This window comes from Bos grunniens, chromosome 1 (genome assembly GCF_055505025.1).
Source record: "Bos grunniens cultivar Pamir isolate PY7600 chromosome 1, Bosgru_T2T1.0, whole genome shotgun sequence".
Classification (NCBI taxonomy): Eukaryota; Metazoa; Chordata; class Mammalia; order Artiodactyla; family Bovidae; genus Bos; species Bos grunniens.
In genome coordinates, this window is record NC_141165.1 from 130,985,537 (window position 1) to 131,000,344 (window position 14,808).

At 35.4% G+C, this 14,808-nt stretch overlaps 1 protein-coding gene across 11 annotated transcripts in view; it reads left to right on the forward strand.

The window, feature by feature from the left end:
- Positions 1 to 14,808, forward strand: part of ROBO1 (roundabout guidance receptor 1) — a 1,296,447-nt gene that overhangs the window by 916,100 nt on the left and 365,539 nt on the right. For all 11 annotated transcript variants that reach the window (XM_086411285.1, XM_086411320.1, XM_086411293.1 and 8 more), the window contains one exon: positions 5,277 to 5,603. In XM_086411285.1, the coding sequence (XP_086267411.1) occupies positions 5,277 to 5,603 (327 nt within the window). The remainder of the gene's footprint in view (positions 1 to 5,276; positions 5,604 to 14,808) is intronic.

A 14,808-nucleotide genomic window follows, 5' to 3' on the forward strand; every position in this document is an offset into this window, starting at 1 on the left:
TATGCATTAGCAAGATTAAAAGACTCTGAGAACCGCAGTTCTCTTTTTTGAGCAAACAAGCTGAGAAAAGAGTATTCCACAGAGCATTTTGAAAGTTTAGCCTTTAATAGAACAGAGAGCATTTTTATTGCTGAAACTCTTTACTGAATGCTGCTGTACAAACATCATGGTGAAAACTTGGGCCCGAGTTCTCCACTTCCAGAGGCATGCTGGCCGTGGGCCAGGTGTATGGGGCCATAGGTTAGACACGGAGAGAGTCCTGAGCTCCACTGTATTTTCATGGAGCCTGGGTGATCTCCAGTTTCTGTAATTGGCCGTTACTTCCTCTATCCACTCTCCCTAGACAGATTTATTCCTTCCCAGGGTTTCAGTCTCTAGCTTGATTCTCATCTAGAGATCCAGCTGAGATTTTTTTTTTCCTTGAGGTCTGGATATTTCATTGGCAACTAGTTGTCTTCATTTGTATATTCTGGAAGTATCCCGAACTCTCCATGACTCATGCTGAATAAATCATCTCTGTCCTTCTTCCTCTGACCATAGTCACTCTTTTATTCTGGACCTTCACTGGGGCTGCCCTTCACCCATTGCTCAGACCAGAATCTTGAACTTTCTCTACCCGCTGCTTCTCCTCCACCTTGGGCATTTTTCATTTCCGTCTTTTTCCAAATTGCCAGTGAGTAGATCCTGTTGATATTGTAACTGTCTCTAGAGTCTACCTTCTATCTTCCTTTCTGTCATTCAAGATCCAAGTACAAGCTTTCAGAATTTATTATTGAAAGAGTGCGAAAGTATCCTAAAATCTCTTCCTAGCTAGCTGCTGCATTCTAGTTTCATAGTACCAATAGTGACCTTTTTAATACCAAACTTGAGCATGCAGTCCCTTGCTTACAGTATTTGAATGTTCTTATTGCCACATTGGGAATTTCCTGATGGCTCAGAGGATGAAGCATCTGCCTGCCATGCGGGGGGAGACCAGGGTTCGATCCCTGGGTTGGGAAGATCCCCTGGAGAAGGAAATGGCAACCCACCCCAGTATTCTTGCCTGGAGAATTCCATGGACAGAGGAGCCTGGCTGGCTACATTCCACGGGGTCGCAAAGAGTCGGACACGACTGAGCGAGTTCACTTCACTTCATTTCATTGCCACATTACCTGCCTCCTGAGAAATCTGTATGCAGGTCAAGAAGCAACATTAGAACTGGACATGGAACAATGGACTGCTTCAAAATTGGGAAAAGCTGTATATTGGTACCCTGCTTATTCAACTTATATGCAGAGTGCATCATGCGAAATGCTGTGCTGGATAAAGCACAAGTGGGAATCAGGATTGCTGGGAGAAATATCAATAACCTCAGATATGCAGATGACACCACCCTTATGGCAGAAAGTGAAGAGGAATGCAAGAGCTTCTGATGAAAGTGAAAGAAGACAGTGAAAAAGCTGGCTCAACATTCAGAAAACTAAAATCATGGCATCTGGTCCCATCACTTCGTGGCAAATAGATGGGGAAACAGTAAGAGACTTTATTTTTGGGGGCTCCAGAATCACTGCAGATGATGACTGCTGCCATGAAATTAAAAGATGCTTACTCCTTGGAAGGAAAGTTATGACCAACCTAGACAGCACAGTAAAAAACAGAGACATTACTTTGCCAACAAAGGTCCGTCTAGTCAAAGCTATGGTTTTTCCAGTAGTCATGTACGGATGTGAGAATTGAACTATAAAGAAAGCTGAGCGCCAAAGAATTGATGCTTTTGAACTGAGGTGTTGGAGAAGACTCTTGAGAGTCCTTTGAAATGCAAGGAGGTCAAACCAGTTAATCCTAAAGGAAGTCAATCCTGAATATTCATTGGAAGGACTGATGCTGAAGCTGAAGCTGAAACTCTAATCCTTTGGCCACTTGATGGGAAGAACTGATGGATTGGAAAATATCTTGGTGCTGGGGAAGATTGAAGGCAGGAGGAGAAGGGGACAGAGGATAAGACAGTTGGATGTCATCATTGACTCGATGGACATGCATTTGAGCTAGCTCTAGGAGTTGGTGATGGACAAGGAGGCCTGGCGTGCTGCAGTCCATGGGTCATAACTGACACGGACACGACTGAGCGACTGAACTGACTGAACTGAACCAATTGCCTTCAGTTAGGTTCCAGAACTTTGGCTTGACGTACAAAGCCCATCACATTACTGCTTCATCAGGCATGGGCATCATAATCTCTGATGTCCGCCTAAACTGAGATCACACAAGTCACTGTAATCTTCTATATCTGTGCTTCTGAATGAAATCCTCTTTCTTTTCTTCCTGACTCATTTTTTTAAGACTCGCCTCAAGTTTCTTATGTTGGCATGCCTCTCTCAGGCAGTCTTAAAGTGCCCATTTTTTGTATTCTCATAGCAACCTATACATGTCACTTTCTTATCTAAAATACACTTTCAGGATATAAATAAAATCTACTTAAATATATATGGCCTCAGCAGTTGATCCTCATTAGCATCCAGCTTTCATAATTAGAGCCAAAATAAAGGCCAGTAATATAGTATAATGCTGTATTTTCTGGAGCTTTCCAGTACTTGTATTTGGGTAATCTTAAATTCAATTTACATTTCATTTGCCATCAGTATAGCTTTTGTGAAAGACCACGAGTTTCCAAGTAATTTTTCCCTATGTTGCTGGCTTATTTCCTCCACTTCTAGAGCCTGGTTACATTTAAAAGATTTATGATATGTTGTATATCATGCACTGAACTAAAGCTATTTCTCAATATTTCAGATTACAAAACTATTACTCAATATTTCAGATTATATGTTTTTTGTTTCATGGTGGACATAAGCAAATAATAGATCTTTTAGTTTCATCATTCATCATTTCGTTAGGAAATAGTAACTGTAGTAATTACAAATTAGAGCCATAAATAAACTCCATGCAGCGTTTATAGTCTAGTAGAGGTTAAACAGTGTGTATATATGGTTACAATTTAAAAATAAAATCTTTTGGGACTTCCCTGGTGAACCAGTGGCTAAAACTCTGCACTCCCAAGCCAGGGGGACCGGATTCAATCCCTGGTCAGCGAACAAGATCCCGCATGCTGCAACTAAGAGTTCACAGATGCTACTGAAGATTCCGCATACCCCAGTGAAGATCGAAGGCCACATGCCGAAACTAAGACCTGGCACAGCCCAATAAATAAAATATAAAATTAAAAAATATTAAAATTAAAAAATTGACAAAAAATAAAAATGAAATATTTGAAGTATTTTCATACAGAGCATGATAAATAAGCTCCAGATCATTCCACTCAAATAAGGGTTTGCTGTTAGCACTTTTTGTTTACTTAACATGTATTTACTGAATATGTGGTGTGAGCAATCTGCCACGTATAAGAGAAGAAACCGTGAGCAAAATTAGACCCGCAGAACTTAAGAGTAATGGGAGAGACAGTGTTCAAGGCATCTAGTGAATAAATTTAAAATATAATTCTCATATTTTACCACAGGTAATTTCATACCCTTGCTAAAAAGAAGCATTTAAATTTTGTGGTAAAGGTCAGAGAAGGTAGAGATTTGAAAGAGGAATGGGTATCCACTAGAATAAGATCTTTTTGAGACCAGACCCTAAGGCAGGCGTAGGCCTTGGAAGGAGGAAGCTTAATATGGAACAAACAGAAAACTCAGGTGAAGAAAGCAGAGAAAGCAGCAGAATAGCAAGGGTCCTGAGAGCTAGATAGGGAAATGAACACAGTCTCCAGTAGGTCTTGTTAAAGACTTTAAGAGCAATGAGTTTATTTTAAGAGTCACAAAATAGGGGAGGACCCAGATTGTATTTACACTTCAAAGCCTTCATTTGGCTGTATTGAAGTGAAGCTATTTAAGAGCGTTCCTAAATCCTGGTGGGAATCTACAGCAGTTTGATCTGGGATGGTAACTGGCTGTACAGATTGCGATGAGTAAATTGATTTGAGAAATTTGAGGGAAGATTAAGGAACAGAAAGAGGTGTCAAGCAAGACTGCTTTCTACTTTTCTTTGTTCATTGAGATTGGAACACTAGATGAGAACAAGGTTTTAAAGTTTGGTTGTTGAAGTTGAGAAACCTTTAAGATTTTTACATATTAAATCTATCCATGGCAACAGTAAGGTAGGAACATTAAAAATATGAAAGTTGATCCCTGTTTTAGTGATTACAGTCTCATTGGAAAAAATAAGGCACAAACAAAATATTTAAATGACACTCTCAGGACTTTGCTTATTAAGCAATACGTGTGATCTAGAATGTAGCTCCTCACCTAATATCCTTTTCCATTTAATATTGAATTATTTAAACTCAATTATGTAACATTTCATCTTTAAAATCTAAAGTAATAAAATCATGATTGGAGACTAATGAACTTAATTTATTGAATAAAAACTCTGGGAAAGTATATATGCGTGTATATATAAATATGTATATATAACATATGTGTGTGTTGTATATGTGTGTGTGTGTGTGTGCGTATGTATGGGGCTTCCCAGGTGACACTAATGTTAAAGAATCTGTCTGCATTACAAGAGAGTTTGATCCTTGGGTTGGGAAGATTCCCTGGAGTAGGAAATGGCAATCCGCTCCAGTATTCTTGCCTGAAAAATTCCATGGACAGAGGAGCCTGGCAGGCTACAGTCCATAGGGTTACAGAGAGTTGGACATGGCTGAGCAATCCTTATGTGTGTGTATATATATATATGTATTAATATATTTATGCACATGTATTTATTATTTAGAAAGATATAAAAGTCTATATAAAGTTCCATCTTGCATATTTCAACATAAATGTTCATGAATATATAGCATATGTTTTACTAAAGTGTTGATTGATGTTGCATTGAGGAGGAGATTCCAGGAAGCCATGCCATTATTTGTAACAGTCAACAATTCTCTAACACATTCCTCTGCAAAAACAGGCACGTACATGGTACAAACAGACAGGGTGATGGCTTCTGAAACAGGGGATTTGGAGAGTAGACGGGATTTGTACAGACAGAGATTTAGCAAGAGCACTTTCTAAGTGGAGAGTCAAAAGGATTCAGGAATTAGAAAGTATGGTTAAAGTAGACACCAGAAGGATTAGTAGACACCAGAAGGTGTCTAGTAGACACCAGAAGGATTAGTTAGGAAGGTTAGGAAGAGTAGGTCAATACTGTGCAGTGTTTATTGGATGGTAGTGCTAATGCCTGGGCTTTTGAAATAAGACTTTTAATTGTTTTCAAGTTGATGATATGAAGCTATTTTGTCAATTCTTCTGCAGGCTCCCGTCTTCGTCAGGAAGATTTTCCACCTCGTATTGTTGAACACCCGTCAGATCTAATTGTCTCAAAAGGAGAACCTGCAACTTTGAACTGCAAAGCTGAAGGTCGCCCCACACCCACCATCGAATGGTACAAAGGTGGGGAGAGAGTGGAGACAGACAAAGATGACCCTCGCTCACACCGAATGTTGCTGCCAAGTGGATCTTTATTTTTCTTACGTATAGTGCACGGACGAAAAAGTAGGCCTGATGAAGGGGTCTACGTCTGTGTAGCAAGGAATTACCTCGGAGAGGCTGTGAGTCACAATGCATCGCTGGAGGTAGCCAGTAAGTAAAATGGGCTTTTAGTGTTGGGGAGCACGTGGCCTGTGAGTTGGTGGAGGGATGGCAGCGTGGGATCGTTTACCTTGTTCATCACAGGCTTTACCTGAGGAAGATCTGTAGCTTTATATGCGTGTATCGTCCACTATTTATTTGAATTTTCTGAATTTCTCATCCTAGCTGGTTATTCCAGCTAAATTGGGATTCATACATAGTTGTGAACTGTTTTACCTAATTTTTTTTGAAATTTAAGAACTTTTTTATTTTATAATGGACTATGAGTTGACTTACAGTTTTGTGTTAGTTTCAGGTGTACAGCAAAGCGATTCAAGTATACATATATCTATTCTTTTTCAAATTCTTTTCTCCTTTAGGTTTTTTATAGTATTGAGCAAATGTCCTTGTGTTGTGTTTTACCTTTTGGAACTGTTTTCTGTTGAAGATGCTCACTGAAACTGATTTATTCCCCTCCTTTGTTCCTTTTAAATATATAGAGTATGAGGATGTAAGACGAATACTGTAAGATATTTTTCGTTTGTCTTCGTTAGGAGAAATACTTTCGACTGGTAGTGGAAGTTATGGTTTTAAACTGTTTCCAGTTGTCAGAACTATATTATACTTTGGGTAAAGCTAAGTCTAGAGAAATGTATATATTTGCCTCATACTTTATCATCTTTGCTACACTGTAGTGCACCCTGAGAGGAAAACATGTGATGGGAATCCTTGGGTGGCTGATGGTTCAGTATATTTATACAGATAAAAAAGGCCACTCGTTTGAAATTATCTCAAAAAGGATTTGGTTAACTAATGATTCAGTTGTTATATCTAGAGTCTAGATGTGTAATGTATTGTATTTGAATTAGAAACAGGCTTTTCTTATTTTCAATAAGGATTCAAGAGTCAGAAAATTTCATTCCCGTGAAAGAATCCTGCTGAGCATATGTATATATGACAGAAATTGAGAATTGTATATGGATTAGAGAGACAAATGAAATTAGATCTAATTCACTTTAAATTTGACTATCTATAACTATATATGAAACTATATATGTAACTATGTCTATTTTTATATATAATATTTTATAAGGTGATTGATATTTTAATATAATGGGCTTCCATTGTGGCTTAGCTGGTAAAGAATCCATCAGCAATGCAGGAGACCTGGGTTCAATCCCTGGGTTGGAAACATCCCCTGGAGAAGGCAAAGACTACTCATTCCAGTGTTCTGTCCAGGAGAATACCGTGGTGGGGTTACAAAGAGTCGGACATGACTGAGTAACTTTCACTTTCTTTCACGTTCAAAATTCTAGTTATGTAGTCAATTTTCATAATCTTTAGCATTACATCCAACATTCAACTAGAACATGACTATATAGAATCACAGATAATTATGAAATTATAAACATAGAAAGGGATTTACAGAATATTACAACTCAATCATATTATTAATGTGGAATCATTTCCAAAAAACCTAGATGATATGATTCACACTCACAGAGCCATGTAATACTGAATACTTGAGACAGAAAGCCAAAGATATCTTATATGAGCATAAAACTTAATTAGATAGAATAAAAAAACATTGAATCATTTAAAACTATGTCGAAACTAGACATTCACATTTTTAAAACATTTACTTGAAACCCAACTTTATATTTCTCTATTTGAAGTTAACTGATAATTAACTTACTGTACTTTCTTTTATTGCTTTGATTCTCAAGATAGATCTTAGAGCTAAATCAGTGATATGTAGAAAAGCTGGAATCACAACAGAATGTTTTCTTTTTCTTTGTATGTCTATTTTTTAAACTCAACTTTAAATGTAGCACAAGCAAAAGAATGTAAAGGTTCAACTTATTTATAAGAAGACATATGTTTTGCCAAAGACATCTTTTAAACTTACATTAACACTTTTCTAACTCTTGACACCATTATGTTTAAGAATAATTATTTTCTGTGAAGATAAGTATAAGTTAATATTTGAGAGCAAATTTAAATCAAGAAAGATGATGTCAGCCTAGATAACCTAGGCCAACTCTTGTATGTAGTACCTAAGGAACTAAAGACCAGGAGGGAAATCAGTGATTGTAACTTCTCTGGAATTATAATTGTTTATAAGAAATATGTAGCAACAGAAATATCAAAGATCATGTCATGTTTCTGTGTTATTATCTACTCTCCTTGCATTCTTGTCATTGTCAGAAGTTTTTTAAAAGTTGATAGACTTGAATTGAGTGTCTAAACGCTCACCCTCTATATCTTCCTTTTCAAAACACCTCTAGTTTTACCTCAGATGATCAAGATATCCTTAATGCATTGGGATTTAGAGACCTGTCTGTTTTAATCTGTCTTTTGTACAGTTATTTTAAAAGGTACTTTTAGTTTCCAGTTAAGTTCTTTTCCTAATGTAGACATTCCACAACCTTGAGAGTCCATTATGGGAAAAGTTCTTGCAGTCTCAGTCAACAAATATACGATTATGAAATTGAAACCAGACAGAAGATCATTATATAACTTTTACCAGTGAAATACTCTAATACACAGTCCCTTAATGCATAGTTCACAAATCTTAGTGGGATAGTCCTGACACATTCCAAAATGTTTTCAAGCTCCAGAGGAAAAAAATTATTATAATTTACTGAATAAAATTTAATGAAACTACTCTAGAAAATACTTTAAGATCTCATTCATTAACAATTCATACAGTCGGGAAGAGGAAAGTATATAGATATTATACATTTACCAAATATAGTTTGGTATTAATGAGGGTAGTACAATAATAAGGATCCATATTAGTGATAATAATTATTTGAAAAAGCTTAAGTAGTGTTTGCTTCCAATAATTTTTATACTAGTTAAATTGAAAAAATTAAAAGGATGCTTTTGTTTAGATAAATTGTGTTGTTTGGACATGTAAGTTATATGGGAAACATTAACTTCTCTGTAGTTAATTTTTTCTTAAAAATCATGGTTCAGTATACTACAAATAGATGTGTAGTAATTTAATTCACATATATTTCAGTTATCTATTTTAGCCAATGGTTACAGCTCATTCACCATTTTAACATATGTTTGCATTGTAAAATCAAAACTAGCCTTTTGTATGTTACATAAATACCAGACAGGAGGGTAGACAGGGAAACATGGGTCATATTTGCTGTAGGTTAAATCTATAAAGTATTATTATAGCTTGTGTTTATTATTTCCGGGAAAGTATTATTATTTTTTTATATTTTCTTAGTTTAGATGTTCAATAAGAGCTATTCTTCTTTCTCCCAAAGGCTCAAACACAGGAAGACAAAAGATTGCATCTAATTTCTTAGTGATTCTAAAGCCCAAAGTAATAGCATTAACAAAAGTGTCTTGAGACAACACTGGTTTCATAGCACAGTTGTTAGTAATGTCTTTAAAAACATTTATCTGTGTTTTATTTGCCTTTGAACCAAGTTTTACAGCTGTAACAACTGGATTACTTGGTTCCTAACAATTGTCAATCTCTCAAACAATGGCGAAAAATGGTATGGAATGTCATTTCAAACTTTTATTTTTGTATAGAAATAATAATATTCTTGTCTTTCATGTTTTTAATATTTATTTAAATTTAAATAATGCACCAAGAGGATTGTATTTATTGGTTATTTTTAGGATTATTTTTGTTTTCATTTAAATCCAATTATATTCAAGTTTGGTCTCCCAGGTGGCACAGTGGTAAAGAATCTACCTGCCAATACAAGAGACACAGGAGATGTGGGTTGGATCCCTGGGTTGAGAAGTTAGATCCTGGGTTGGGAAGATAGATCCCTTGGAGGAGGAAATGCCAACCCACTCCTGTATTCTTGCCTGGGAAATCCCATGGACAGAGGAGCCTGGCGGGCTGCAGTCCATAGGGTCCCAAAGAGTTGGACACAACTGAGCTTCCGAACATGCACATATAACAAAGTTGGACCCAGTGAAAAGCACTGACCAATCTTTAGGTGATGATATTTGCTATGTGGTAAAAGTTGTATTCTTGTTCTTGAAAAATCAATTTTGATGCAATTAAATTTATCTTGCACAATTATAAATTCTAAGAATTGGAATGCTAAGAAATATATGGTAGTCCATACACCTAGAGTTTCCATCCATCTTTGAAAGCTTATCTCTAAAGGTAAAATCATTTTTAATTACAGATACATTTTTAAATTTTATTTTTAAATTATTTTTCTTTACAAGCCAAGAATGATATATCTTGACGAGGACTTTAATTTGTAAATTTTTTTTTTTTTTTTAAATCCATGGCTGCGCGCGGGGGCGGCGGGCAGCTGGGCCTTCCCCGGGGGCGCCTGGGCCCCTCGGGGGCGGGGCCCCGGGCTCCTGCCGACATCCCCCTGCGCACCTGCGTACCTGCCTGCTCCGTAATTTGTAAATTTAAAATATATTTCTCTAATTCTCTAAGACTTATAACTCACTGTTCATCTAATTCAGTTTTGAACTGAACTTTTTAAAACAGTCTTGCAAATAGTATTTCTTGTTTGTTTTGAACTAGCTTTATTTGATAGTCTACTGAATGTTTAGAAAATGTTCTTTAATGCCCAACATTACCAAATTATTAAATACCAAGTTATTAAATTTAGTTCAACTTATGCCTGGCGTAAATTGATAGCACAGTTTTTTGACCCAACTTATATTAATATGTAATTCAATCTTGGGTAATTGCATTGAATTTTAGGGAAAGTTAATTTGAACCTTGACCCTCATGCTTTCGATTGCAGAACATGTCTATGTCATCTGCTAAGCAGTGCATAGTCAGCATATGACTGTTTGTTTCCTATGTAAACTGTTTTCTCCTGAGGAAGAGAAATCCCTTCAGGCTAGGCGGTCATCTGCTGGCTGTCTTAGCAGCAAAACACAGAACTGTCTTTACAGAAAAAAATAATTTTGTACAATTAATCAGAGAGTAAGTCTTTCCAGATTTTATTAACTAGGATGCTTTTTAATAGTAATTACCTTGAGGTAGAATGTTTATATTTTAAAGTAATATTTTCCCACTACTGTCAATATATTGTGATCTTTCATCGATATTGTTATTAAACAATGCTTCTTAAAAGTGATTTAAGATTTGATTTATCTGATTTTCCTCATTTGGATAAAATGAGAAAGTGTACTGACCATGTATGCTAAGAGCCAGGCGTTAAACGGTAAACCATATTTTATTGTTAAAATATGTTTCTAAAATCTGAGCATGGAAGATGGAAGGATTACCCCTTTAGGTGAAATGGTTCAGATAAGCAGATAAAATCAGAATATGCCATCAAATTGACAATACTGACTGATTAATTGATGATTGATTATGCATCCAGTCAAGCTAACCCCTGTTATGGTTAGACACTAGTTATTCATTGAATATATATGTGCACACACACATGTTTTGTTCCCTGAAAGACTTATCTTTGAAATTGAGCTAGTTCTATATTGCATCTTTGAAAATATTTCTTGTTTCCTCTACTTAATCTGTATTTTTAAGCAACTTTGCAGTTCCATTCTTTGATCAGATTGTAAAACTTATATACATATAAATATATATGATTTTTATTTTCAGTATTCAAAGGAAAAATGTTAAAAACTCATTTAGTTTAGTGATTTTAAAATATCTTTCCACCTTCTGGCACACTTACATTCTAAAATACACTGACGTTTGTTGCAAAATTCACATATGATTAAATGAATTTATGCATATAAAGTGTGTAGCACAGTGTGAATGGCACATAATAATAAATCGTAAATCTAATTGTCAGTCTGTTGTTTCACTACTTTTTTCTCTTTCCCTGTATTGGTCAGACACTATGATCATTTATACAGAGGGGATCTAAATGTTTTTATATCAAAAATGGACTGACTCCATTTTGAATTTGAAGATTTTTGTGCTAATATAATAAAATTTAAATAAAGTATTTCAGTAATTAAATTTTCTTGAATTAATTTCTGGTTAAGTACAGAGCATATGGAGTATATTAAATTCCATCTTGAGTTGAATTCCTGGTAGGAGAGATTTACCCTTAGCTTTAATTAGCATTGTTAATGCTAGACATGCAAATAATATTGACTTAAATAATTTTTTATTGTCGGAGAAGGCAATGGCACCCGACTCCAGCACTCTTGCTGGAAAATCCCATGGACGGAGGAGCCTGGTAGGCTGCAGTCCATGGGGTCGCTGAGGGTCGGACACGACTGAGCGACTTCACTTTCACTTTTCACTTTCATGCATTGGAGAAGGAAATTGCAACCCACTCCAGTGTTCTTGCCTCTCCCAGGGACGGGGGAGCCTGGTGGGCTGCCGTCTGTGGGGTCACACAGAGTCAGACACGACTGAAGCAACTTAGCAGTAGGGGCTAATGAAATAATTCATTTTGTAACTTTTACAGTTAGGAAAACATTAAATTATTCTTTTTGAATTCACATGTTTTTTCACTTAAGTAGGGAAGCAATATTGCTAAGTTCTGTGATATGATTATGTTTACTAACAACTTGAGTTTTTACCACCAATAGAATATAATTGTTCATTATTGCTATTCCTAGTTAGTTCAGGCTGCTTTAAGAATACTGAGTACCATGTACTTACTGAACAAACAGAAACATTTCTCACAGTTCTAGAAGTTTGGAAGTTGAAGGCCAGGGTGCCAGCATGCTCAGGTTCTGGTGAGACTTCTCTTCCTGATGATGAGAAAGTTCTGGTTTCTATTCCTTTATAAGGCCTCCCATACCATCTCGGGGGCTCCATGCCTATGAATTCATTCCACCCTAATTACCTCCAAATATCATCATATTGGGGATTAAGATTTAAATATACACATTTGAGTGGAGTGGAGAGAAGAGGGGATACACAGACATTCTGTCCATAGCTGTCTTTAATAGCAGTTATTTGGAGATTTGATTTTATTAATTATTTACTTATTTATTCTGTAGCACCAGCTCTTGGGGCATGCAGGATCTTCACTGTGGTATGTGGGATCTAGTGCCCAACCTAGGGATTGAACTTGGGCCCCTGTATTGAGAGCACAGAATCTTAGCCATTGGACCACCATGAAAGTCCCATTTGGAGATTTTAAACTTGGATTTTCAGCTATTTGATCATCTTAAATAACTGAGAAATAAAAATCAGAAAACCAGGGAGAAAAATCATGCAATCTCAATGATGTAAGTAGTAAGCCCATCAGACCAAATGGTGCATCCAAATATCAGGTTTAAATTGTGTAAGGCATTGAGGATAGAAACATTATGTCTTCAAGTAAATATAGTGTGGATTTTGTGTTTGTTGAGATAAGTAAGCACAGCATCTTTTCATTAGGAGGAGACAGTTTTCATTTTCTTTGAAATTAGATAAAAACTTTCTTCTTTTCTTATTTTTGGTTTATCTTTCCAAAGAATATTTAGTATGAAGTGTAAAAGCAGAAGCCTGTATTCCATAACCCATGTGAAAGATGACATTGACAGAGAACATAAAGAGAAGGTTTGAGTTTCAATGGGTATTTTAGTCGAAAAGGACAAAGCCCATTGGCCATTTGAATGTGGGTGTTAGAGGAGGTAGCTGTCAGATAATGTACTATTTATTCATAAATAACCAACAGGTGATGTTCTATTTGTTAGTTAAACAAATCACAGGCTATAGGCACGTGTTCAGTTGATTTCTTAGGCAAACTTTTATTGTTTTTTCTTTGGTTCACAAATCTGTTATATTTAATCTTTAGCAAATTTGTAGAAATATCTTAGAGTGTGGACATGTTATACATTTTCTTTCCTTTACTCCCAGTCTCAGGTTAGAGAATATGATTAGCAAGTTTATAAAGATCATTTTTAAATAACTTAAAAATTATCTTTTATTTCTAAGTAACAGAACTAATATATGTTCTTTAGAGAACATACTTGCTCTTTTAAAATACATGTTCTTGTAGTATCATTTGCCCAGAGTTAACCACTGCTGAAAGTTGGGTGGATATCCTTCTAGATATCCTGACATCACTATGCATTCTCTAGGGAAACCTATTTACTATTCAATTAATATTCAGTCTTTTCTTAGATGGCAAAAAAAAAAAAAAAAAGGAAGGCATTAGCTACATTGGAACACATCCCTATGTCATAAAGACTAAATGGAAGAGTTTAGCTCTCTAGATTGGATGCTGCAAAACAGCTTCCATCTGCTGAATATTACTATATACACCATCCTGGACCAGTTTCAATCCAGTAATCTTGGGGTTAAAGGTTACATATTCCGTCACCAGTCTCATGAGCCATTCCTTTTATTTTCTCAAAAAAGTAGCTGGTGTTTATATATGCTGAAAAGATGATTATTTCAACACCATTTGATGCTTAAATATAAAGTCTCTTGAGGCTTTCAGGAAATCAATTCAGTATTTACTTATTTATGGGAAATTCTTGGCAGTGTCTCCTCATATCAACAATGCTGTCTTTAAAAAATAATAAAATAACCAGGTAGATCTGGTTATCTCTTAAAATCTTTTCATCATACCACTGCTCCTTGTCATCCTCCTATTACTTATGATTTAAATGTTAGACATCTTTCTCACATACACAGACTAACGTGTGAATTATTTGTATTTATTTTAAATTATTTAAATTATTTTAAATTATTTAAATTATTAATGACAAGTGTATTCAATAAAATATACCTATACATTCTTAGTATAGTTAATTTTAATTGATGCAACATAAATTAACTTAAAACTTTCATTAATTATCAATTCAAAAAAAATTTTTTTTGTCATGTTAGAATAAAGCCCCATTGAATGTTTTGGGGGCACAAAAGTTCTTCCCTTAGTTACATAATATGGACATTAAAAGTCAGACATTAAATAAAAATATGAAGAATAACAAAATATAGTTTGTTCAAAAAATTGATATTTTCCCCAAAATAACTCTATCCAGGCATTCTGCTTAGTTTTTGCTATTCAATGGTAAACAAAAAGGAAAATGGTTTCTGCCTTCATAGAAATGACAATATAGTGGAAAGAGTGGGGTATGATGACAGAAAATAAGTAACTAACCCTACAAATAACTTTTTCCTCAAAATTGTCACATGTGCCAGAAGGATTAATGGTAAACCAAGAGCAGAAATACACGTGGATGTTAGCAAGATGCAAAGTAAAAGAAAAGCATCTTAAAGGCCATGAGAAAGATAAACTTAGGTATATTTGAGAAAATGAAAGATGGCTAATAT